The sequence below is a fragment of the Rhinopithecus roxellana genome, chromosome 8 (genome assembly GCF_007565055.1).
Source record: "Rhinopithecus roxellana isolate Shanxi Qingling chromosome 8, ASM756505v1, whole genome shotgun sequence".
Taxonomy (NCBI): Eukaryota; Metazoa; Chordata; class Mammalia; order Primates; family Cercopithecidae; genus Rhinopithecus; species Rhinopithecus roxellana.
In genome coordinates this window covers 91,516,184-91,542,549 of record NC_044556.1, presented here as the reverse complement: position 1 = coordinate 91,542,549, position 26,366 = coordinate 91,516,184, and the positions used below count along the sequence as shown (strand labels likewise).

General features: G+C 53.7%; 1 protein-coding gene across 1 annotated transcript in view; it reads right to left on the bottom strand.

Moving 5' to 3' along the window:
* WNT3A (Wnt family member 3A) overlaps positions 1-23,649 on the bottom strand; it is a 54,411-nt gene extending 30,762 nt beyond the window's left edge. The window contains exons 1-2 of the mRNA XM_010375708.2: positions 23,454-23,649; positions 7,550-7,791 (exon numbers count right to left, since the gene is read on the bottom strand). Coding sequence (XP_010374010.1) covers positions 7,550-7,791; positions 23,454-23,524 — 313 coding nt within the window. The 5' untranslated portion in view covers positions 23,525-23,649. The remainder of the gene's footprint in view (positions 1-7,549; positions 7,792-23,453) is intronic.
* Between the last annotated feature and the right edge of the window lie 2,717 nt (positions 23,650-26,366).

Genomic DNA, 26,366 nt, shown 5'->3' with positions numbered 1-26,366 from the left:
TATATTTTTCCTTTTTTTTTTTTTTTTGAGATGGAGTCTTACTCTGTTGCGCAGGCTGGAATGCAGTGATGTGATCTTGGCTCACTGAAACCTCTGCCTCCAGGGTTCAAGTGATTCTCATGCCTCAGCCTCCCGACTAGCTGGGATTACAGACGTCCGCCACCATCCTTGGCTAATTTTTTTGTGTTTTAGTAGAAATGGGGTTTCACCATGTTAGCCAGGCTGGTCTCGAACTCCTGACCTCAAGTGATCTGCCTGCCTCCACCTCCCAAAGTGCTGGGATTTCAGGCGCGAGCCACCGCACCCAGTGTATTTATTTTTATTTTTATATTTTTCAGAGACAGGGTCTCATTCTGTTGCCCAAGCTGGAGCACAGTGGTGCCATCATGACTCATTGTAGCCTCAACCTGGACTCAAGTGACCCTTCCTGAGTAGCTAGGACTACAGGCATGCACCATCGTGCTTCACTAGTATATGTTAACTTATTTTTTGCAAAGATGGGGTCTTGCTATGTTTCCCAGGCTGGTCGTTAACTCCTGGCCTCAAGCAATCCTCCCACCTCGGCCTCAGTGGCACTGATCCCACTCATGAGGCTTTACCCTCATGACCTGACCACCTCCCAAAGGCCCCACTTCCTAACACCATCACCTGTGGGTGAGGATTTCAGTGTAGGAATGAGGGAGGGACACAAGTATTCATACTCTTGCAGGGAGGACAGGGAGGAGGGTAAGGTGGCAGCCAAGGGCCCAGGGTTTTTGACCTGAGCAACAGAAAACTGGGGTTGTCTGTTATAAAATGAGGGAGCCAGCAGGGAAGCAGATTTGTAGAGAAGTGAGATGAACTGTGGCCTTGGGCATTCTGCCAGCAGGACCCTCAGGACTGCAAGGTTCCTGGGAGGACTTTCCCAGTATGACCTATCTCGTCTTTGTCTGAGTAGTCTTCCTTCGGCACCGTGGTCTCCATGGTCTCCTCGGCTTGCTGATCACATGCTCAGCACAGCTGTGGTCCCCTGGGCCCTGCCTCGGCCAGCAGGACTGTGCTGGGCCACCCTGGGGTGGATGGTACTATGCACATTCCGCCCTACATGCTGGTCTCCCAAAGTGACCTTGATGCTCCATCGAGTGGTGGGATCTATGTCCTCTAGCCCAGAATACAGCCTGGAACCCAAAAGGAAGCTCCGAGGGCCCTCCAAAAAATTAGACACAAATGGTTAGTACCGACATTGTTAGGTCTCTGGAAAGTAGTCAAAGGGTCACCGCAACCCAGTGAATGTCAACTTGAGGAAATGGTGACCTTGACTTGCTAGGAGAGCCTGGTGGTGTTTTCATGTGGTGGTGCCCACAAGCCTCCCTGGGACAGTGAAGGCCAGTGTTCCCCGGGCAGGTGGATAGTTCTGGAGGGAGTGGAGGAGACCTTTTCCCCAAGGAACTGTTTGTCTGTTTTAACCTGTTTGGGTAAAAAAAAAATTCGTTTTGCTTAACTCAGAACTCTCTCAGGATGGAGCAGTGGCTAATTGAAGGGTGGTCTTTGAAAACCTTGAAAGTTAAATAAAGCCACTGCCACCTGGGGCAACTGGCTAAAGGGCATTTGTGAAAAACCTGCAGCCAACACTGCTGAAAAAAATCAAAGACAACACAAACAAACAGAAACACATCCCATGCTCATGGACAGTAAGAATCAATATTGTGAACATGACAATACTGCCCAAAGCAATCTACAGCTTCAAGGCAATTCCCATCAAAATGCCAACATCATTTTTCACAGAATTAGGAAAAACAATCCTAAAATTTATATGGAACCAGCCGGGTGTGGTGGCTTAAGCCTGTAATCCCAGCACTTTGAGAGACTAAGGTGGGTGGATCACTTGCGGTCAGGAGTTTGAGACCAGCCTGACTAACATGGCAAAACTCCGTCTCTATTAAAAATACAAAAAACAAAAACAGCAACAACAAAAAATTAGCCAGGTGTTGTGGCACACGCCTGCACTCCCAGTTACTTGGGAGGCTGAGGCAGGGAATCCAGGAGATGGCTTGAACCTGGGAGGCAGAGGTTGCAGTGAGCCGAGATCGCTCCACTGTACTCTAGCCTGGGCAACAGAGTGAGACTCCATCTCAAAAAAAAAAAAAAAAAAAAAAAATTATATGGAACCAAAAAAGATTCCGAATAACCAAAGCAATCCTAAGCAAAACCAAATTATACTACTAATTATACTACTATACTAATTTGAAGCAAGCTTCAAGTTATACTACAAGGTCATGGTGACCAAAACAGCATTGAATTTGTATAAAAGTAGGCACATAGACCAATGGAACAGAATAGAGAACCCAGAAATAAAGCCAAAAATGTACAGACAACTGATCTTTGACAAAGCATTAATTGAAAAAAGTCACCCTAATTAATAATTGGTGCTGGGGAAACTGGCGAACCACATGTAGGAGAATGAAACTTGATGCTCATCTCTCACCTTATGCAAAAATCAACTCCAGATGGATCAAAGACTTAAATCTAAGACCTGAAGCTATAAAAATTCTAGAAGACAACATTGGAAAAACCCTTCTAGACATCAGCCTAGGCAAATAATTCATGACTAAGAGCCCCAAAACAAATGCAACAAAAATAAAAATAAATAAATGGGACTAATTGAATTAAAAAAGCTTCTGCACACAAAAATAAATAGCCATCAGAGTAAACAGACAACCCACAGAGTGGGAGAAAATATTCACAAACCATGCATTTGACAAAGGGCTTATATCCAGAATTGACAAGGAATTCAAACAAATCAGCAAGAAAAAACAAATAATCCCATTAAAAAGTGGGTAAGGGACATGAATAGACATTCTCAAAATAAGATATACAAATGGCTAACCAACATAGGTAAAAATGCTCAACATCACTAATCATCAGGGAAACACAAATTAAAACCACAACGAGATACCACCTTACTCTTGCAAGGACGTCATTATTAAAAAATAAAAAAATAATAGATGTTGGTGTGGATGTGGGGAAAAGAGGATGCTTATACACTACTGGTAGGAATGTCAGTTAGTTCAACCACTGTGGAAAACAGTATGGTGATTCCTTAAAGAGCTGAAGTAGTTCTATCATTCAATCTAGCAATCCCACTACTGGGTATCTACCCAAAGGAAAAGAAGTTATTATATGAAAAAGACACTTTCACACATATGTTCACAGCAGCACAATTCCCAATTGCAGCCTAAGTGCCCATCAACTCACGAGTGGATAAAGAAAATGTGGTGTATAAGGCCAGGCACGGTGGCTCACGCCTATAATCTCAGCACTTACGGAGGCTGAGGCAGGTGGATCATCTGATGTCAGGAAGTCGGGACCAGCCCAACATGATGAAACCCTGTCTGTACTGAAAAAACAAAAATTAGTGAGGCTTGGTGGCAGGCGCCTGTAGTCGCAGCTACTCTGGAGGCTGAGGCAGGAGAATCACTTGAAACCAGGAGGTAGAGGTTGCAGTGAGCTGAGATCGCACCACTGCACTCCAGGCTGGATGACAGAGCGAGACTCTATCTCAAAAAAAAAATAAAAGAAAATAAAGAAAATGTGGTATATATACACCATGGAATACTACTCAGACATTAACAGGAATGAAATAATGTCGTTTGCAGTAATTTGGATGGAGCCGGAAGCCATTATTCTAAGTTAAATAACCAAATATCCTATGTTCTTACTTATAAGTAGGAGATAAGCTATGAGAACACAAAGGCAGACAGAGTGATATCACGGACATTGGAGACTCAGAAGAGGGAGGTTGGGAGGGAAGCTAGGGATAAAACACTACATATTGGGTACAATGTACATTATTTAGGTGAGGGGTGCACTAAAATCTCAGTTCACCACTAACAATTCGTCCATGTAACAAAAAAACACTTGTACCCCAAAAGTTATTGAAATAGAAATTAAAAATAAATAAATAAGAATAAATAAAGAAAAACATGCAGCCAACACCATATATGCAGGCAGCTCAAAGTTTTCACCCTAAGATCAGGAACAAGGGAAGGATGCCCACTTTTACCATTTCTGTTCAACATAGCACTGGAAGTCCTAGCCAGAGCAATCAGGAAAGAAAAAGAAATAAAAGACATCCAAATAAGAAAGGAAGAAAGGCAGCAGTTTCCATCCACAGATGACATCAACCTATATGTAGAAAATTCTACACAATTCACCAAAACCCTCTCAAAGCTAACAAACAAATTAAGCAGGGTTACAGTTGAGGATCAAAACTCAAAAAAATGTATTTTTTGATTAAAAAGTTGTATTTCTATATATTAACAATGGAAAATCTGAAAAAAAATTTAGAAAACAATTACAAGCTGGTCACAGTGGCTCATGCCTGTGGTTACGGGCACTTTGGAAGGCCGAGGTGGGAGGATTGCTTGAGCCCAGAAGTTCAAGACCAGCCTGGGCAACATAGGGAGCCCTCCATCTCTACAATAAAAAAAAAAAAATACAAAAAATTAGCCAAGCATGGCTACTCAGGAGGCTGAGGCAGGAGAATTACTTGAGCCTGGGAGATAGAAGTGCAGTGAGCCAAGATGGTGCCACTGCACTCCAGCCTAGGCGACAGAGACAGACACTGTCTCAAACCAAAAAAAAAAAAAAAAGAAAAGAAAAATGATTCCATTGACAATAGCATCAAAAAGAAAAAAAGTACTTAGGAATACATTAACCATGGAGGTACACAACTCATACCCTAAAAACTACAAAACATGGCTGAAAGAAATTACAGAAGCTGGGCACAGTGGCTCATGCCCTGTAATCCCAACACTTTGGGAGGCCAGGGCGGGCGGATTGCTTCAGCCCAGGAGTTAGAGACCAGTCTGGCCAACATAGCAAAACCTCATCTCTACAAAAAATACAAAAATCACAGGGGCATAGTGGCACATGCCTATAGTCCCAGCTACTTGGGAGGCTAAAGCAGGAGGATCACTTGAACCTGGAAGGTCAAGGCTGCAATGAGCCGTGATCATGCCACTGCACTCCAGCCTGAGCAACATGAGCAACAGAGTGAGATCTTGTCTCAAAAAACAAACAAACAAACAAAACAAAGCAAAACAAAAAAACAAAATTAAAGAAGAAGACCTAAATAAATGGAAAGATTCTGAGCTCCTGGATTAAAGGACTTAATATTGTTAAGGAGGCAATGCTTCTCAAGGCAACCTACAGAATCAATGAAATCCCCATGAAAATCCCAGCAGCATTTTTTTTCACAAATGGAAAAACTGCTCCTAAAATTTGCATATAGTTGAAAGGGACCCCAAATAGCCAAAACAATCTTTTTTCCTGTCCCCTCCAAACAATCTGGAAAAGAAAGAACAAAGTTGGAAAACTTACTCTTCCCAATTTCAAAACATACCACAAAGCTACAATAATCAAAATAGTGTGGTATTGGTGACAGACAGACATATAGACCAATAGACTGGAATTGAGAGTCCAGAAACCTATACGTCTATGAGCAATTGATTTTCAACAAGGGTGCCAAGACCATTTGATGGGAAAAAGAACAGTTTTTTCAATAGAAAGTACTGGAATAACTGAATTTCCATGCACAAAAAAATGTGGTTGGATTCCTACCTCATACCACATACAAAGATGAGCTCAAAATAGATCAAATACTTCAATGTAAAAGACAAACTATTAGGTTCTTTGAAGAAAACATAGTGTGAATCTTTGTGACCTTAGGTTAGCTAATTCTTGCTTCAATATGACATCTAAATAAATTGGATTTCACCAAAATTAAAACATTTTGCATATCAAAGGACACTCTCACAAAAATGAAAAAAACTACACAATGAGAGAGAAATATTCACCAATCATACATCTAATGCACGTCCAGTATCCACAATATATAAAGAACACTCACAACTCAACAACACAAAGACAAAGAATCCAATTTAAAAATGGGCAAAGGACTTGACTAAACATTTCAAAGAAGGTCTACAGCTGGCCCCAAAGCCCATGAAACGGTGCTTGGCATCATCAGTCATCAGGGAAGTGCAAACTGAAATCAGAAGGAGGTTCTACTTCACACTCTAGAATGGCTGGAAGTAAGAAATACAAACACCAGATAACAGTGTGTCAGTGAGGATGAAGCTGGAACCCTCAAACAATACTGGTAGGAATATAAAATGGTGCAACTACTGTGGAAAATAGTGTGATGGTTCCAGCACATTGCAGCCTTGACCTCCCAGGTCAAGCAAAGCAAAACAGAATTACCCTGTGACCCAGCAATTCCAATCCTAGATACAGAAACCAAAAGGTGTGAAAAAAGGTGTTCAAACACATGCATGTCCAAGAAAAGGCCACAGTAGCATTATTCACAGCAGCCAAAAGGTGGAGACCACACTGATGTGCATCAGCCTGAAGAATGAATAAACAAGTGTGCTCCATCCATGCAATGGAATATTATTAAGCCATGAACAGGAATGAAGTGCTGAAACTGTCCACAGTGCAGGTGAATCAACACGCTTAGTGAAAAAAAGCCAGACACAAAATATTGAGCGATGCCGTTTCTTAAACAGGCAGAGTAGCTAAATCACAGGGGAGAAGGCAGGCGGGTGGGTGCCAGGGGCTATGGAATGGAGAAGAACGGGAATGGCTGCTTAATGGGCACAGGTTTCCTTTTTGGCTGATGAAGATGTTTTGGAACTAGGCAGGTGATGGTTGCACAATTCTGTGAGTATACCAAATGCTACTGAATTGGATACTTTAAAATTGCGGACTTTCTGGTATGTGAATTTCACCTCAACTTTTTTATAAAAGATGCTAAAGTTTTAATCTTGCCCATGTTCTCGCCGCCTCTGTCTCCCTGTCTCTCAGTTTCTCTCTGTGTGTCTCTCTCTGTCACTCTTTGACTCTCTCTTTCTATTTCTATCTCTCTGTCTCTCTGCATCTTTGTGTCTCTGTCTCTCTATTCCTCTGTGTCTTTCTCTTTTGGTCTCTGTGTCCCTCTCTGTCTCTCTCTCTGTGTGTCTTTGTCTGTCTGTCTCTGTGTGTGTCTCTGTCTGTCACTCTCTGCATCTTTCTGTCTTTTTCTCCATCTCACTGTTCCTCTCTGTGTGTGTCTGTGTCTCTGTCTCTCTCTGTGTCTCTGTCTCTCTCTGTGTCTCTGTCTCTCTCTCTCTCTGTCTCTCTCTGTCTTTCTCTCTGTTTCTCTTTCTCCTCCAGCGTGCCTCCAAACCTCTCCCTTCTTGTAGGTCTTTCAGTTTGTGTATTTCCTCTGCAAGCCTGGCCTGTGCCCTGGCTCCTGGGAGCAACCCCGCCGCTGGCCATGGTTGGAGTCACCCTAGAATGCCCGCTTTCCTGTCCAGGGAGCAGAAGGAGGAGGGATACCCGAATAACCCCGCGGGCTCAGTCCTGCTTCAGCCCCAGATCGTCTTCCTGGCAGTAAGCGAGAAGGACCCTAGCGTCCGCGTGAGGCGCTGTTCCCACCGTGTGCACAGATGAGAATGTCAGGCTGCGCCAGGCGGGAGACTCTGTCCCACTCCAGACTCATCTGCCCTCCCCCAGACCACTCTCGTACCTTTGTCCAGCACAGGCCCGAAGATGGCCAGGCTGTCATGGACGGTGGTGCAGTTCCACCGGCGGCCGCGGAACTGGTGCTGGCACTCCTGGATGCCAATCTTGATGCCCTCGGCCACGCTGGGCATGATCTCCACGTAGTTCCTGCAGAAGCGGAGCTGCTTGGGGACCAGGCCTGGAATGCTGGCACACAGGATGGGCTGTGAGCCCAGGGAGGAATACTGTGGCCCGACAGCCAGCGACCTGCAGAGGGCAAGACCCGGCGGTGAGTGTGGGGCTGGGACAGCGACACAGATGAGCAGGCTACAGACCCTTTGCTCTGGGGCCTCAAGTGCATTCGGGGTGGGGGGGTGGGCGAGACGCAGCTTCCACCATGAAGGAAATCCGATATCTTATTTTGCAAGTAAGATAATTTTTACTTAAATTTCCAATTAAAGATTCTCTATGGCCTCTAAAATAATGTTCATAAACTATGCCTTCTAATTGTTTTGTTTTTTTTTTTTGAGATAGGATCACACTTTGTTGCCCAGGCTGGAGTGCAGTGGTGTGATCATGGTTCACTGAAGCCTCCAGATTAGCTGGGACTACAGGCACACACCACCACAGCCAGCTAATTTTTATTTTTACATTTTGTAGAGACAAGGACCTGCTATGTTGCCCAGGCTGGTCCCAAACTCCTGGCCTCAAGTGACCTCCTGCTAGAGCCTCCCAAAGTGCTGGGATTACAGGCATGAGCCACCTTGCCCAGCTCTTAAGCCTGTATGTTATACATGAAGTGCTTGACACAATGCTGTGTGCGGAATAAATACTCAATGCTGGCTATTTAATTTTTCTAGATGTTTTGATATCATCTATGTGTTTTTTCTGTATGTTTTATCTGGAAATCTGATTTTACAAGGCCAGGAACCTGACCTGCCCTACCCCCAATACTCAGCTCAGAATCCAAGTTGCCCAGATCTGTAATAGGACATGATGCAGCCCCGCATTCCTGCTCAGTATAACTGCCTGGGCCTCGTTCACACCAGGTTGACCTGGAGCCCATTGGGGGACTGAGGGCTAGAACCTGAGAATTCAGGCCGGGTACTGGGTCAGGTGGGGACTGCCCAGAGGAGGGATGCCTTTGGCTTTAGGATTGGAGAAGGAGACCTGGTTTCTGGGATGTAGGCGTGACCTAGCACAGAAATCACTGTGGAACTCAGACCCATCCTGCCAGCCCACAGGCCCGCTTTTGGCTATGTACCCCTAGATGTAAACACGTGTCCACAGTGAGATGTGTTCAGGAATCTTCCCAGGCCTTTGAGCCTGAGAGCAGGAACTTGGACGCCACCCAAGCATCCATCAATAGGAGAGTGAATAAACAAATGAAAGCCGCCTCTAGGGTGCCACCCTGCTCAGAAAACCAAAGGCATGGGCTCCCGTGAGCACGTGGGGAGGAGGGGCTCAACCGTGAGATGTTCCTGGAGCCCTCCGCATCCCCCAATCTGAACTCAAGACCAGGCAACACTCATCCGTGGGAGAGTCAGCACCGTGGCGACCTCACTCCTTGTTTTCTAGGTCCCAACAGCTCCCAGGCTGTGCTCTGCTTTGGCAAAAGGCATTCGACATCTGTGTCTTTTAAATTAATGTAATTAAGTTTAAAATTAATTAAAATACAAGAAATGTAAAACTCAGCCCTTCAGTGGCACCAGCCATGCTTCATGTGTGGCCCGTGGCTACCCTGAATGGGACAGTTAGATAGGTAATGTGCCTGTCATCAGGGAAGCTCTGCCGGGCCAGCCTGGCTGAAGTGCTCTATGTTTAACTGGTATGTTGGTTACATGAGTGCTTCACATCAGAACGAATTGAGCCATGCACTTAGGGTCTTCCATTTTGCTGTACAAAATACACCTCAATTTAAAGAAATCACCAGGTCCTTTTGGGCACTGGTGGAGGTGGGTGGAGAGAGAGTTCCTCATGCTTACGACCACCTGTCGATGTGTCCACTGGATCCAACCGGTCTGGCCTCTAGACCGGACTCCCAGCATTCAGGGTCCTCAGTATGTCTACCCTCTGGAGATCTGGCCTCCCTCTCCCTGGTCACCTTTCCTCCTGTCTGGCCCCCATTTGAGTGCATAACCTCACGCCAGACCCCATGGGCATCCCCAGGCCACCACCCAAGCCTGCACCCCTGTGGTCTGTCCTTGCACAGTCGGCTCCCTTGTTCACTCCTTTATCTATTCACTATACGCAGGTACCCTGCCCCGGGTGTCCCTGCACACCCCCTCCACCGTTTTGTAGATCCCAGCACTCCCAGGAAGGCCAGCCCTGATGCAGGCTGGGTTGGTGTCCCTGCTGTAGGTAGCTAGGCAGTCTTTTTCCATGTCTCCCTCCCCCATCCTCTCTCTTCCTTTGAGTCCTGGCCACTGGATGACCATCCGGGGTCCCTGGGGTATAGTGTGCACTACCACTGCCCAGGCCCAAGTGGTGGTGGCCAGGGTCAACTGTCTCTGACCTGGACTGTGGGAGAGAGGCCTCTGGACAGGAGAAGGTGGGTTGAACCAGGCCAGGGAGGTGACCACAGGGGCTGGACTCATGGTTTTCAACCATGTACCTCAGAGCACCCAGGAACCCCAGCAGAGGGGCCTTGAGGTGCCCATGTAGGGTAAGGCTGGGAGACCAACTGTCTGCTTCACCCAGGACTGCAGGGGCTTCCTTTTTTTGTTTGTTTGTTTTGAGATGGAGTCTCACTCTGTTGCCCAGGCTGGTGCAGTGGTGTGATCTCGGCTCACTGCAACCTCCCCCTCCTGGCTCAAGCGATTCTCCTGCCTCAGCCTCCCGAGTAGCTGAGATTACAGGTATGCACCACCACACCTGGCTAAGTTTTGTATTTTTAGTAGAGATAGGGTTTTGCCATGTTGGCCAGGCTGGTCTCAAACTCCTGACCTCAGGTGATCCACCTGCCTTGGCATCCCAAAGTGCTGGGATTACAGGCAAGGGGCTTCCATTTTTAAGCCAGGGTGAGGTGAGGTGGCTGCCCCAGGTGAGGTGCCTCCATTCCATGAACCCAGATGCTTCCCCTTCACCCATTCTATGGCGAGACTCCATGTGGGATGTTACTTGCAAAACATCCAGCACTGGTTCAGGACGTGCCTGCTACAGTGTTTGGGACAGAGCAGACTGACGTAAGCATAAAAAGATAAGACAGATAGATAGAGAATGGAGAGGGTGGTGGGTGTGAGATAAAGCAGGCTGATTCAGTGTGAGCTATGGACACACAAGGCTTTGATGTCCAAAGGCTGCATCTTTTCCAGATGTTTGAAAATTTTCCTAATGGAATGTTGTAGGGGACAAACATTTGAGTGTCATGGCTGGGGCCTGGGAGTGTGTCTGAGAAGGGCTGGGTACCTAGGCTTTAGGGCCAGCCTGGCTTACAGCCAGGGAAGTGAGCAAGAGGTGTCCGAAAGAAGGAAAAACTTGAGTAGTTGAATGTCTTTGTTTACTTGGAGAATTAGAATGAGGAGAAACAAAGGAATCCACTTAGAGCTCGCTGCTTACAAAACAGGGACTGCCCTGGGGGATGTGGCCATTTCCAAGATGCATCCCTTCTCTAAGGCTAGATGCTGGATTCATTTTGGGGGCTGTCACTCTGCCCACCCCCAGAACACTATGACCAGCATGGAGCCAGGGTTACCTGGGCTCTCAGGCTCGGGACTGGGAGGGGTGGCCTTTCCCTGGTCTCTAGGGAAAGCAGAGAGGGGGGACTCCCAAGTCTGAAGGCTCCATTCTCAGGGTGCTGAGTCAGCCAGCTCTGTGCCCCTCTCACCCTCCTCCTGGGTGGGCCCTGGCCCACCATCTTCCTGAGTATGGCCAGGGTGCAGGTGGCCAGCTGCCATCCCAGAGGTGGCTGCAGCATCCCTGGTCTCTAACAGCCCTGATGGGTCCCCTCCCTTGACGGGCCCTTGTGGTTTGGGGTCAGGATGAGCTTCTCCTGCCTCCTGTGGACCAGAGGGCCCCTCTAGTTCCTTGAGTTTCTTCCTGAGAGATTTCTCCTTCTGACAGCACCAGGCCACCAGAAGGCCTGGGCCACATAGACCCTGCCTGAGGAGGGTGGAAAGCTGGCAGGCAGAGGGGGAGCTCCTGTGGGGCCAGGAAACAGTGCAGACGAGGGCCCAGGAGGCTCACTGGGCCCCCAGATTTTGGTTGGGCCTTGAAGGATCAGTTGGGTCATTAAACAGAAAATCAAAAATAAGGCTGGGCAGGGTGGCTCATGCTTGTAATCTCAGCACTTTAGAAGGCTGAGGCAGGTGGATTGCTTGAGGCCAGGAGTTCAAGACCAATCTGGGCAACATAGCAAGACCCCATCTCTACAAAAATATAAAAGTTAGCTGGGTGCAGTGGCACACACCTGTAGTCCCAGCTGCCTGGGAGGCTGAGGTAGAAGAATCACTTGAGCCCAGGAGGACAAGGCTACAGTGAGCTCTGATTACACCAGACTGGGTGATAGAGTGAGACCCTGTCTCTAAAAAAAATAAAAAATCTAAATTGCACAGGCACTATCCCTTCCCCAGCCCCCAAACCTCCTAGGATCCAAATTTCTAATCCAAGGAGAATGCAGATGCCTGGAATCCATCACTGCTTGAGAAACCATGACCTGTAACTTCCTCCTCCCACACCCTGTGGGCCAGGCTTGCCTGGGACAAGGGACAGACAGGCCTGTCTCAGGGTCTCGCCAGGGAGTATTGGCTGCAGTGAGTGGGGGAGGGGCTTGCAAACAGAGAGTGAATGAGAACCCAGTCTTCGAGATGGTGTGTCCCCAGGGTCCTGTTCTCAGCACAAGTTCTCAGGATGCATCAGATACGATGCAACTTGGACTCCCGGATCCGATCTTGGAACATGAAAAGGACTCTTATGCCCAAACTGGGGAGGTCAGTCTGCGTATTTTTTGTAGAGACAGGGTCTTGCAGCACTGGGAGGTAGCAGATACTCCCTCTCCCTTTCCTGCTCATGCTGGCATTTCCTGACCACCTCTGAGTTCCAACACCTAAGCTTCTCAGACCCAGAGAAGAAGAAGGATCTGAGGGCCAGGCTGCCACCTCCGGCATCTTGCTAGGCAAGCTCCAGGGACCTGAGCCACTGCTGTCTCTGCCAGACTATCGACATGGCCTTTATTATTTGTAAAATTTTATTAATTTACTTTTTTAGAGATGAGGTCTTGCTCTGTCATCCAGGCTGAGGGCTCACTGCAGCCTTGACCTCCAGGGTTCAAGGGATTCTCCCATCTTAGCCTCAGCCTTCCAAGTAGTTGGAACCACAGGCCTGTGCCATGATGCCTGGCTAACTTCTGTATTTTTTGTAGAGATGGGGTCTTTCTATGTTGCCCAGGCTGGTCTTGAACTCCTGGACTCAAACCATCCTCCCGCCTTGGCCTTCCAAAATGCTGAAATTACAGGTGTGAACCACCGCGCCTGGCCACTGTGGTCTTTAGAGAGCTAGTCCCTCCTCTTCCCTCCTCCTGCGGCCTCTCCACCTTTCCAGCACTCTTGTCGCTGAAAGGGAGCCTTGCTGAAGCTGGTTGTTTCTCCCTTCCACTACCCAGCATTGCTCCTGTTACTACCACCACCCAGCCCCTTACCTGGCCTCCACCTGCTGGGCAGAGCTCACTGGTGACCTGACCACAGGTTCTAGTCATGTGGCTCCCCCAAACCCACATGACCTGCATAGGTAGCACTGGGACCTCCCAGAGCAGCAAGCCAAGGCTCAGGGAATGGAGCTTTGCCACAGCCACGGGGCTAATACAGCAGAACAGGGCTTCCCGCATGCTGGCCTCCAGGGGCTGCTGCTTTCTAAGATCCTACAATGCCCTTCAAATGTGTTGATGTAGTTTGGATGTGTGTCCTCTCCAAATCTCATGTTGAAATGTGAACCCCAGTGTTGGAGGTGGGGCCTAGTGGGTCCCACCCATTTAGGTCTCAGAGGCAGATCACTCGTGAATGGCATGGTGCCCTCCCTGCGGTAATGAGGGAGTTCTCCCTCTATGAGTTCATGCAGGAGCTGGTTGTTAGAAGGAGACTGGCACCCTCCCCTGCTCCCTCTCCCATGTGTGACACATGTGTCCCCCCTTTGCCTTCCACCATGAGTGGAAGCTCCCTGAGGCCTCAGCAGAAGTGGATGCTGGTGCCATGCTTGTACAGCCTGCAGAACCCTAAGCCAATTAAACCTTTTTTCTTTCTAGTCTCAGGCATTCCTTTATAGCAATGCAGAATGGACCAGTACATGTATGAAACCCCAGTCCCTGCAAAATAACATTTACAAACGAATCAGAGATAAATGGTGCAAGTCACACAGAGCCTGGACAGCCTCCTTGCAGCTGATGACCCAAGACATCATAGGGCTTCCTGTCCCCAGTGCAACCCCCTTTCCACCCCAGGAGGCCACCCAGGGGGACATGGGTGGTGGCCCTAACTGTTGCACCTGCAGCTTTGGGATTGTTGGAACCTCAGTTTCCCCAGCTGAACTGGGTGGTCATGGTTTAGAGCAGGTTCCTCTAAAGGGTGGCCCCAGAAGCATGAGTGCCATGGGGAACATGTGCTGGGTTCACCCAGGCTGCCTCTGGCTTGGACATTCTAAGGCTAACGGGGAAACTTCTACGGCTTCCTTGAGTCTAAACTTGCTCCATGGCCATGTCTGTCTTCACGAGGACTCTGAAGGTCCTTGGGGGCTCCCTTGGGCCGAGGCTCTGGGGAGTCAATCTTGCTGATAATCACCCTGGGGGGTCAGGGACCTACCTCCATCCCAAAAAAGGGTCCCCCAAAAGAGCAAGGTAGTAGCAGACTCTTAAAGCATGTGGGGGGATGGAAAGGGGCAACATCAGGTGCCCAGAAGGTGACAGGCACGGACAGACCCTGAGCACTGGCTGTCAGTCCGTGGCTCCTGCCTGCTTATGGCCTTGGGCGGAGCAGCCACGAGTGGCCACTGTCCTGCCTGGTGCCCTAAGACAAGCGTGGCCCCAGCCAGGAGTCAGGGCCAGGAGCTCCCACTTGGGCTTCTGGGGCTTCTGATGAATTCTCCAATCTCTCCTTCAACCTCTCCCACGCTTTGTAGGCATGCAAACAAGTGCCTGGTCAGGGACGAAGGGTCCTTGCTGAGGGTCACTCACACAAAGAACCACAGGTAAGCACTTGGAAGGCGTGAGAGGGAGGGAGGGGGCGGTGATCTTGTCATCCATCACTCCCTACTCACTTCCTGGATGCCATCGATCTGGATCGCAGTGAGGCCTGGGCCCTGCCTCAGGGCGGTGGGAACAGCAGGGGCAGGAAGGCTGGGCCCAATCCCCAGGGAGAGGCTGAGGCCAGCCTGCCCTCCCTGACCCCATGCCCTGCACCCCGAGCCTGTGATTCACTGGATGAGGAATTCATTCCCTTTCCCCTCTCACTGCCAACACCAGAGTGTCCCAGGAAGAGTCCATGTTTCCCACGTCCAGCCGCCACACAGCTGAGTGGCTGGAATTCTAACTGCCCAACTGGATGGGACACCAGATATCCCTCTGGCCGTGCAAAATCGGTGTCCCAAGGGAATGTGCCCCTGCTCTTCCAGTATCTCCAGCCTCTCTTGCTCTGTCCCCTTTCCCTGGAATCCCAGCTCTGGAGTGAATGGCAGAGCTGGGCTAGCAGATCACAGCACTCCAGCACCACAAGGCCTACTGGAACCATCGTGTGATCATCCAGAAGGCCCCAGAAACGGAGATGATGCTTAGTGAGTTTTCAAAAACAGAACATAAACTGTTTCTATTCTTAGAAAAACAAAAAGTTGAAAAAGTTGATAAGATCACAGACTTGTCTTTCCTTCCAGATTTTCCTTTTTTTTTTTTTTTTTTTTTTTTTTTTGAGACGGAGTCTCGCTCTGTCGCCCAAGCTGGAGTGCAGTGGCCGGATCTCAGCTCACTGCAAGCTCCGCCTCCCGGGTTCACGCCATTCTCGTGCCTCAGCCTCCCGAGTAGCTGGGACTACAGGCGCCCGCCACCTCGCCCAGCTAGTTTTTTATACTTTTTAGTAGAGACGGGGTTTCACTGTGTTAGCCAGGATGGTCTCGATCTCCTGACCTTGTGATCCGCCCGCCTCGGCCTCCCAAAGTGCTGGGATTACAGGCTTGAGCCACCGCACCCGGCCTCCTTCCAGATTTTCACAAATGCTGTTAGGTTCTTCCCCCCCCCCAATAATAGTTTGCTTTGAAGGGGAGGCTGTCATATTCACTCAGAACACACACAAATGTAGTTTTGTAAAATGGCCCCAGTACCTAGACCCACGGCTCCCGCCTGTGGCCAAAGTCACAGCAGCCATGCCTGCAGCCCGCAAGCACTAACGGTTTTTCTTCCTCACTCCCTCACTTCTGTCCAAAGGCCAGGCAGCTTGCCAGGGGTACGGCAGAGATGCTGGCTGTGACATGCAGGGGAGGAAGGAGGCTGGCCCAGGACCACAAGGCAGGCGGTAGGCCACCCCAGTCCATGCCATGCTGGCCTCTCTGGCTTGGTTTGGTCCCATGAGCAATTTCCCATCTTATGTGGTGGCACTGGAGGTGCTATCTAATCCCTACGGACGGAGGCTCAGGGCAAAGCGTGGAGGCCTTCTCACAGCCACACAGCTGTGGGGATCCTGAGTGGCCATCATATCCAGCTTCCACTATTCCAGTGCAAGTCCTTCTGAAGCTGGCAGGCTCTTAGGTTTCTCAAGTCCAGGCCTGGTGTCTTTCAGCAGTAAAATTTAGCAAACTCAGAGCACCCATATACCAGGAGCACGGCTCTGTGCTTGCATGTTTGCTGGGGGCGTGGAGACCTCACAGTAATGCTCCACCCAGGTGTGTGGACAGGAGGCCTGGAAGGCAGGCATGGGCTTCAACTGGGCCCTGTTACTCATTTGTTTGTTTGCTCTTTCTCTCTTTCCCCTCCGGGGCCTCAGTTTCTCCATCTGTCAAAAGGAGTTATGGACCCCTCTCCTACCTGAAGCTCTGAGAGAGGAGGGGAGCAGTGCATGGAATGGGGGCACTGCTCTCAGGCCCTGCTGCCCTGCTGGATGTCATTTCAGCCTCCTCCTGGCCTGAGAGGGACCCAGTGCACCCCACTCGCGGGCCTGCCAGGGCTGCCCCTCCAGGATGCAATTTGTGCCCTGAGGCCAGCTGGCCGCCTCCTGGGACCCCTCTGGCTCCAGCACAGCTGCAACACAGGCAGGTATGGAGGACCAGGGCAGGTGCGTGTCTCTGCCATGGAGGGTCCTGCTTGGGCCGGTGGGCTTCCCCTCTGTGGGGCCTCTGGAGCAAACATCCTGTTCCAAATCTTTGTCTTCTTAAGATCAGGGCCACTCCATGGGCAGGGATAAGGTTTCCTTCCTCAGACCTGAAGCTCGGAGTGTTTGCCTGTTGGTGGATGACATCCCAGCTCACCCAGGCTGAGACTTCCCGAGGGCTGCCCGAGGGTGCCCACCTGCCTGGGAGACCCCTGAGGCTCTGGCTTCTCCTCACATCCAGTGGTGGAACTGGAGCTGCCTGGAAGACCACTCTTGGCAGCTCAAGCACCTTGTGAGCTGGCTAGGGTCCCCAGGATTTAGGGGCCTCAGGTCCCTCCTGGGTGTCGGCACCCCTTCCCAGTCCAGGCTGCCCAGCCCTGCCTGGAGCTCTCCCAACCCGCACCTCCTCCTGCCCACCGGCCCAGCTGGGATTACTGACACATACTTTGAACGAGTCCCAGCAGGCACAGCGGCTCCTGTGCCCGCGGCCACGCACTTGCCAGTTTCCCTGGGCGGCAGCGGCACGTTTTGCCGGGGAAGGAATGTGGAAGCAGCAACGTGAGAGACACCTCCAGGGTGTCACCTGGGGAGGCCAGTAGGGAGGCCAAGGAAGAGGCCATGTGCCCCTCACCAGCCTCAGGGTTGTAACCAGTGAGGGGTGGGGTGGGGGATTGTCCAACATTAAAGTGCACAGCCTGGGCCATGAAGCAAGACTCCATCTCAACAAAAAATAAAAAACATTAGCCAGGCGTAGTGGCATGAGCCTGTAATCCCAGCTACTCACAAGGGGCCAAGATGGGAGGACTGCTGGGGCCCAGGAGGTTGAGACCAGCCTGGGCCACATGGTGAAATGAGTCTCTACAAAAAATACAAAAATTAGCTGGGCGTGGTGGTGCGTGCCTGTGGCCCCAGCTACTCAGGAGGCTGAGATGGGAGGATCGTTTGAGCCCATGAGGGTCGAGGCTGCAGTGAGCCGAGATCACATCTCTGTACTCCAGCCTTGGTGACAGAGTGAGACCCTGTCTGTGGGGCTGTACAGGTCTCCTTTGTGAATGACATTCTTTTTCTTCAGCCTTGGTAGCTGCAGCTCAGCACTTTCCAGGTACCATTCGGGGCACTGGCTCTCATCCCTAGGGAGCCTTTTCTCTTCAGGAGCCGGAACCAGCCTCCTTGGCACCTGCAACCTCTGCCCCAGCCCCGCCCCTTGAGCCACACAGAGTTTAATCCTTCTTCCCCAACCAACTGCCTTCAGAGACATGAAGCGGGTCTTCTGAACAGAAACAGCAACGCAGTCCTTCAACTACTCGTAAAGGGGGCAAGTTAGAAGTCTACAGGCAGTGGTCCACATTGAGAGACCTCCCCACCCCCATCACTCCAGGTGTGGCTTCAGGCTGGCTTTCTCAGACTAGAGTCCCAACAGAGGGATGCTGTTGGTTTGTTTTTAAATTTCCATTATTACAAAATCCACAGAAATAGTTGCAGCACTGTCAAACCGCTACAATGTCACCAAATCCTTTTTAAATTCTCAATTTCTGTTCTGGTTTCTTCATGGACAGGTGGTCAAGTATTCACATTTGGGCTCTGCGCAGTAGGCCCCACGTTGAGAAGCCCCAATGGGGTCCCTCGATGGAGATGGCACGAGCCCTGTTGCCTGCATCTTGGGAGAGCTGCTGGACACCGGAGCTTCCCTCCTCGCAGCACGGCGATGTACACAAGGGACCCAGTGGAAGAAGTGGCCACTGAGTGGTCACCACCCCTAAGACTGGGCTGCTGTGACTGTATCTACTTATCCTGTTCTCCCTGCTACAAAGGATTCCAGGAGGCTTATACGAAGCAAACATCGTTGGAACAAGCCTCTTGAGTCAGAGGGGCAGCTGGCCTCAAGGGCCCAAGTCGGCCAGTGCCTGAGGTGCCAGCGCCAGGCAGGAGGAGCTTTTGCGCTCTGAAAGGGTGTGGTGGGTCCCTGTGGTGGCTATGGATCTGTGGCCAGTCCTGACCGTCACCCTCAGGAGGGGTTTGTGTGTGGGCAGCTCTGAGGGGCAATGCCACCCTAGGGCCCTGAGATCCCACAGCTCTGGGAGGGCTGGCCTGATGACTCCACTCAACTCGTTTCATGAGTTTTATTTACTAGTGACTGCTGTCCTCAGTGCCAGAGGCAGAGACGAGAGACTGAAACTGCAAAAGACAGAGAGACAGAGGTGAAAAGAGATAGAGTGACAGAAACAGGCAGAGAGAGACAGACGGACAAAGAGTGAAAGAGGCAGAGACAGACACAAAGAGACAGAGACAGAGATGGGCAGAGACAGATACAGGGAAGAGACAGACAGACAGGGAGAGACTGAGAGACAAAGGTATGGAGACATGGAGGAACAGAGACAGGGAACAGAGAAACAGACAGAGAGACACAGACAGACGCAGGCGAAGGGGGAAGGAAGAAGGGGCTAGGGTGAGGCTGGGCCTGTGGAGGGAGTGCGCCAGTGGCAGGCTAATGTGGAGGCAGGGCAACTCCAGGAGTGGCACCCATCCCTCCTATCACAAGGCCTTTCCCATCTGAGTTTTTGGGTACCCCGGGCCATGTCCCTGCCCTGCCCGACTGGCCCCTCTCGGTCCCCGAAACACCCGTGCTGCAGCCACCTGCCCACACGCCGCACATGTCTGCCTGACCCATCATTCCAGCCGAGCTCCTTCCCTCCTGCACCCCTTCCTGGCTCCTGCCCCCTAAGCTGCCTCTTCACCTGACCCGTCTTCCAGTCAGTCTGTCTCCCCACCACAGTGAGGCCCATCAGGACTGAGGACACGGGGCGAGGTGCCTGGCAGTGGTGTGGTGCAGACACTGGCTGAGTAGGGCCTCCAGGGGTGCCAGCCCTCCAGCCCATGAAGGGCTGGGATGAGGGGCTGAGCTCTTGTGCCCAGGAGGTTGTTTGCACCCATGAGTGTGTAGGAGAGTGGGGGGCCTGAAAGTTTCTACATGTTCTGTGGAGGGCTGTGTGAGGTGCCCTATAAAAATGGAGGTCACGATGTGTTTCTGTCATATTGACAAGCTCGAGGTCCAGAGGGATGTGAGGGGCACCCTGGAGGGAGCATGAGTGAGGCTGTGGAGCAGGCCAGGGGCAGGAAAAAGGCTGAACACGGCCCACACCGCACTTCCCTGGGACAACCGGGGTGGCCATCTGCAGGCAGCCAGGCCTCTGTGTTCGGGAGCCCACAGTCCAGCAGGAGCCGGTGATGGCCGGGCAGAAGGAACCGCCTGAGAGGGAGAGCAGGGCTGGGTGAGGGGCGGAGCTTGCTGTGCTCTGACAGGCAGCAGGGGTGGCTATGGCCAGGCCTGGCAGCAACTCCAGGTGGCTGGGAGGGTGTGGGTCCCAGGGGAGGGCCAGGACTGAGAACCGAAGCAGGAGGTGGCCGTGGCAGGAGTGCCACAGCCCAGTCTGGTAAAGGCAGCAGAGGGACTTGAAAGATGAACAAAATCCAATTGCGAGCCCCAAAATGGGCTTGGACCCTGGGGAGGTGGTGGCGGGAGGCACAGGCCTACCTCTAGGGTCCTGGTGGGGTCCCTGGGGAGATGACAAGATGTCATTAACCCAGACATGGGAAGAAGAAGGGAGAGGTGGTCAGAGTGCCCTGGAGTGCGGGCGTGCCTGGGGATTGTTCTCAGATGGGGCCACGGTCTCCTTGCAGCACAACTGCCCTGTCCTCTGTCCATGTGGGCTCTTCCATGAATTCTTGTTCGTGAGAACTCAGCTTAGAAGGGGTGTGCAGGGAGGCGGGGGTCACTAGGTTCCTGCTGTCTGTGGCCTCATGGGACGCAGGTGGTCAGGTGCATAGGCCTTGGTTTGGTCTCCTGCCTGGCTCCTCTCTGTCACTGGATGAGCTCAGAATGGATGCCCCTGGACGTCTGTGCAGCTCTGAGCCATTCAGTGTTAGACCAGGCCTGTCTCTCTGCATTTCAGACCCGCTCGGCCTTGGGACTGCTGGCATCTGCTGCGTGGGTGTAAGACACCTCTGGGCCACCCGGCCCTGGGGAGGCAGGTGGCCCTTCACACTCTCACAGTGCTGCTGGCCACACAGGGACACCTTTGCCTCTCCCTCTGCCAACTTCAAAAGCCTAATTACCCTGATTTGGGCTGTTTCCTTGTTTGTTTCTCCAGGTGAGGAGATTCCCCCTTCACTTTCACTTTCATGTGCTGGTGATGGTGGAGGGGGGAGAAGCAAGGGGCCAGCGGCTTCATGTTAGGGAGGGGCTGGGGGCACAGGTGAGGAGCTACAGAGAGGCCGCCCACCCCAGCCTGCTCTGCTCCACTGGGGCTCACCAGGAGCCCACCTGGCAGGGGCCAAGGTCCCTTCCTCCCCTGGTGATGCTTAATCTGGGGAGGATGCTGGGAGACAGGAGAAAGGAGGAGACGCTCTACTGGGTAGAAGACTCAGAGAAAGAGAATCTTCCCTGGCTATTAAACTGCAGGACACAAGTGGCGGGGGTCCAGCAGCAGGAGTCCTGCAGCGCTGTCCTTCTGTGAGTCTTCCTCCCTATGCTGCCTGTGTGCTGCTCACGCCTGGGGGAAGGCATGTCCTTGCTCCAGCCCGAGCAGCCTGCCTGGGGGCAGAGAGGGGATCAAGAAGGGGGCAGACTTGTCTACAGGAAGCCAGCCTCCCCCAAGGGGAGGCTGCTTCTCAGGAAGCAGAGAATCCCCAAGTGTGAGAACCCTACTGAGAACAAAGTGGGGGTAGGGATGGGGGAGGGGTTCTCACCACCCACCCCCCTCAGTGTCAGGTGGGGTTCTATGCCCCCCCTTCCCTGTGTGGCCAAAGGACTGTCCTGCACTCTTGATGGGAGGGTGGAGAGGGTACAGGGACTTCACTTCTCTGCTCCTCCTGGCTCCCCTGCAGAATGCCTGACTGTCCTGGAGGGTGTCTTAAGGTCCATTCAGGGTAGAACACAGGGGGCCCAGGTGAAAGGGAGGTATACATGCGTATGGGGTGGACGGAGACCGAGGCTAGGAACCCTCAGGGCCGACAGGACAAAGATTCTAGGGCGCAGGGTTGCCAGGAAGCTGGCGACATTTATGGGAAGGTCGCGGGGGCCAAGGCGCTTCCTTTTGCGCTCAGGAACGCGGCGGCGGGTTCTAATTAGAAGCCTGCCTGGTGCGTAAGCCGGCCACCCTCAGGGCTCTCTCCAACAGACGCGCTGCCCCTGACTCCCTGCGGCCGTCTGGACGCGCGTCAGTATCCCAGCGCCCCAAGGCGCGCCCCGAGCATGGCCCTCAGGTGGGCCACTGGGCGCCGCAGGTGCCGCATAGGAAATGGGGCTCGCGGAAGTAGGGGTGCGCGGGGGTCCCCGAAGCGCGTCCCCGCGGCCTCGCGGCCTCTTCCAGGCCCGTCAGCTGCCTAAGGCTGCCCTTTCCCCGCCCGGCTGCTCCTGGCCCGGCGCCTCTACCGCGGGAGCCCGCGCTCCTGAACCATCTCGAAGAGAAAAATTATTATCGGATTAGATGTACCTCGGCTCGCTGGGTCTCCCCCCTTCCCCTCAGCGTAATTATTATAATTCCAGGCTGCCGTCGGAGAATGATGGGGCGGGGGTGTGCACGCTTGTGGGGAGGCTTGTCTCCAACTGCAGGACCTACCAGCGCTGCGCCTGGCCCTGAGCGCCCACATTCCTGCCACTTGTGTTCCCCAATCTTGGGCATCTCAGAGCGTCCTTAATTCGGAACTGCGGTGATCCTTGCTTGATGAGGGCTCTGAAGGATCACAAGGCGTGGCGAAAGTGTGGCCCCCGTTCCCCCTCCCACAGGATATGTGCGGTGGAGGTGAGAGGCCTGAGAGAGACCTTTGGGGACCCTTCCTTTGGTTTATCTGCACTTCCATCGCCAGGCTGGGGAGGGTCTCACGGAACGCGCCTTTTCTGGCGTGGAGGGCGCAGCTAAGTGCTTTCTGATTGAGGGTCCTGGAGCCCCTCACACCTCGTGCTTAACTCACCCTTACCTCTTTCTACAGCAGCCCCTCCTCGCTAGGCGGACCCAGGCGAAGGGCTTGCAGAGAGGACCCCTGGAAACCCCCGCGCACGGACTGCGGCGGGGAGGCGCGCGGGGCCCGGGCCAGCCCCCAGTGCGCCCCGCCGCCGGCTCTGCGCCACTCCCTGCCGGGTCCCAGCTTTCTTTACGTAACCACGCTGCTCCGAGCTGTTCAGTCTTGTCTCACCGACTTTGTTTTAAAACGTGTGTGTGTGTGTGTTTGTGTGTAAGATACGGTTTTTGAGGGAAGTCTCCGGCGAATTCCCTCTCGCTTGCCCTCTTCCCTCGCCTGTGCCCTGGCCTCGAGCTGCCTGTCCCCTCGGTGACCGTGCGTGCCGACCTTCTTTCAGCCTCTCCCCAGCCCACTGTTCGCCCTGTCCGACGCCAGGGGCAGCTAGGACCTCCGCAACCTCCCCCACTCCCCGGCTCGGGAATCAATGTCTCCGGAAGCTCCGCCACCCACGCGTCCCAGCGGCCTGAACAGGTCCAAAGTGGCCGTCAAGGAAAACCAACCGCCCGCGGCCCGCACGCGGGGCTGGAGCAGAAGGGCGCGGGCTCCGGCCACCGCGGGGTCCCTGCCCGAGGGGGCCGTCTGCTGCGGGCCCGGCGCACAGGGGCAGGGGCGAACGCGAGGAGGCTCACTCACCACCAGATCGGGTAGCTGCCCAGAGCCTGCTTCAGGCTGCAGAGGAGTAAGAAGTATCCGAGCGGGGCCATCGCAGCTCGAGAGGGCGCGGAGGGCCGGGAGTCCGCCCCGAGAGCGTGAGCGCCGGGGCGGGCCGGGCCCTGGGAGCTGGTGCGGCGGCGTCGCTGGGCCCTCCTGCGGCCGCGGGTGCGCGGGTGTGCGCGGGCTCCGAGGGCGGCGCTGCGCCAGGTGGGCCGGCGGCCGGGCTGCGGGCCGAGGCCCGGGGCGGCGCGGGGCGGCGGGGGCGGGGCAGCGCCGCGGGGGGCGCCCGCCAGGGCCGGGGCCCGGGCGGGGCAGGCAGGGGCGGGCGGGGCCCTGGGAGCCCGAGCGGCGGCGGCGGCTTTGGTCCCCTCCTGCTGCCGTGGGTGCCGGTGTGTCTGAGGACGTGCTGGTGTGCGGGCGCCCAGGTGTGCGCGGGACGCTGGGGTGCGCCAGATGGGCAGGCGGCTGGCCTGGGGCTGCGCGATCCGCAAGCGCCCTCCTGGAGCTCCCGGGCCGCCCCCCTCAGATCTCCCGGGTCGCGTCCTGGGTTTCCAGCCCCGCGCGCCCTGAGCTCACGGTGGGACCCGGAGTCCCCCTCTCGCTCCCGGTCTATGGCGAGCTCCATCTCTTGCCCTCGAGGTGGCTGGGCTAGGTCTCCCCTTCATCCAACAACCTGCTTGGGACGGGGGTTTGAGGCGGGAGTGACGGTTGTCTGGTGCATGTCCTTTGGCCCTGTCTGCCTGCCTCTGAGACCAGGGCTCCTTCCTCTGAGACCAGCGCTGCCCGCGCATTCGGCGGATAGAAAGGGTCCGGGATGGGTGCAGCCTGCAATGGGGACAGCGGCCAGGTGGACCTCCAAGGTGCAGCCACGCGCCTGTGGGTCACAGTCGGGGACGAGTGGGACTCTCTGTGGCGCAGGGATTGACCCCTCAATTTTTCTCCCCATCACTCCACCAGGGAAGAGAACAGTGGAAGCCCCTGACGCGATGGGACGACGGGACGGTGGGGAAGCGCAGTGCTGCCCCCAGGTTCTGGGACCACCAACCTCCAGGTCTGCCCAGAGCTATGCAGTCTGTTCAGCCAGAGGGATTTCTGATTATTTAGTTAAGTGGTAGGAGTTTGCTGATGGAGAGGGGAAGCCCAGAGAGGGAAAGTGACTTGCCCAAGGTCACCCAGTGACCAGTCAACTCTCCAGCTCCCAGTCATTTGCATATCCCTGTGTAGCCCCGGGAGCCGCCTGGGGAGGTTGCGATTTGCAGAGGGGAAGTGTCTCCAGCCTCCCCAGGGGGACCTGATAACTGGGATGGTTAAGAGGCACTCTCCCACAACTGGGATGGTTAAGAGGCACTCTCCCACCGCGGCTGGTCCTCCTGCAGTCACACTGTGACCGAAGCTCAGCAGGAATCTTGGTTGCCACTTTGGAATTGAGGAAGGAGGCTCTGGGAGCTTCTGAGAGCTCCAAGCAACTCCAGATTCATACGTGGTGTGTTCTCTGGGAATCCTGCACTGCCCAGCCTGTGGGCCAGGCCTCCCGTGCCGCTGCAGAGTTGCGGGAAGGAGGTGCATGGAGAGGCAGGGATGGGCATGTGGCCGCTTCTGTGCAGCTTCTCAGGGAGGGGGTGGCTGAGATGTCCCCAGGTGTGTCGCTGGCTGGCTGATGCAGGCAGCTGCTTCCCACAGTGTGCCCCACTCACAACTTGGTTCTGCATTTGCAGAGGGAGCCTGTGGTCCTGTGGACACCAGCCCTAGGTGTCACCTCGTGACTATGTCAGGAGTCCTGAATTCAGAGTGACAGCCGTTCTCTTTAAAGAAAAGTTCCCTTTGCTCCTCACTACCTTGGGAATCCAGTTCCCTCTACGCATGCCCGGCCACCCACCCCCTTCTCCCAGGCACTGAGGGGGCCCCCACCCTCAGAGGGAAGGAGGGAAGAGCTCTGGAAGGAAGCCGCGATGGGGGCAGGGAGGGAGAGGGGAGGGAGCGTGTTTGTGCTCCTCTGGACTTTGCCTTGCAGCAAAAATCCCACCCAATTATGGTACTGGGGGAAACCTGGGCTGCAGGTGGGGTGGGCGACGGGGCCCAGCCTGAGGCATGCAGACTCTTGTTACCCCCACCTCCCCAGCAATGAGGCTCAGGGATTAGAGCCTTGGTGATGGGGAGCCCCCCAGAGGATGCCAGCTCTGCACAAAGTAGGGCAGCCTTGCCCACGGACAGGATGGGCCTCGTGACCTCACTGAAGGGGGCAGGTGAGCGCAGACTGCTCAGTCCTGCTCTCCTGCCCCTTGGTTTCCCAAGCCCCTCCTCCTGGCTGCTTTCTTCTCCCCCATCAGGCCCCATCCTCTGCCAGTGCCACCTGGGTAGTGGACACACAGAGCCCGCCGCTTCCCAGAGCTATGCAGCCTGTTCAGCCAGAGGGATTTCTGATTATTTAGTTAAGTGGTAGGAGTTTGCTGATGGAGAGGGGAAGCCCAGAGAGGGAAGATGAAGGGAGGAGCAGACACCCAGGCCCCAGGCAGGAGCTCAGCCTGCCCAGACCCAGCTCTCAAGCGAAGGCTCCTGTTTCTGAAGACTCTGGATACCAGAGAGGCAGGGTAGGCTGCGTGGAGGAGCGGGCGGAGACTTCTGGAACTAGCTCCTGGGCACCTGCCTGTACCACGTGGGGTTCCTCCTTCCCTCTGTGAGCCTCCTGAGAGCCTCAGCTCCAGAGCAGCCAAGTCAGTGGGACTGGGCTGGGGTGGGGTGGAAAGCAGAGCGGGGGAGCAAGAGGGGGACCCCAGCTGGGTGTCAGGGGCCTAAGGGGCTGCCCTTGAGTGTCTTCGAGGCTCCGGTGATGTTGCCTACAGCACCTCTTCTCCCTTGCTTGAGGTGCAGCGGAAGGTGAGGGGCCTCCCTGGA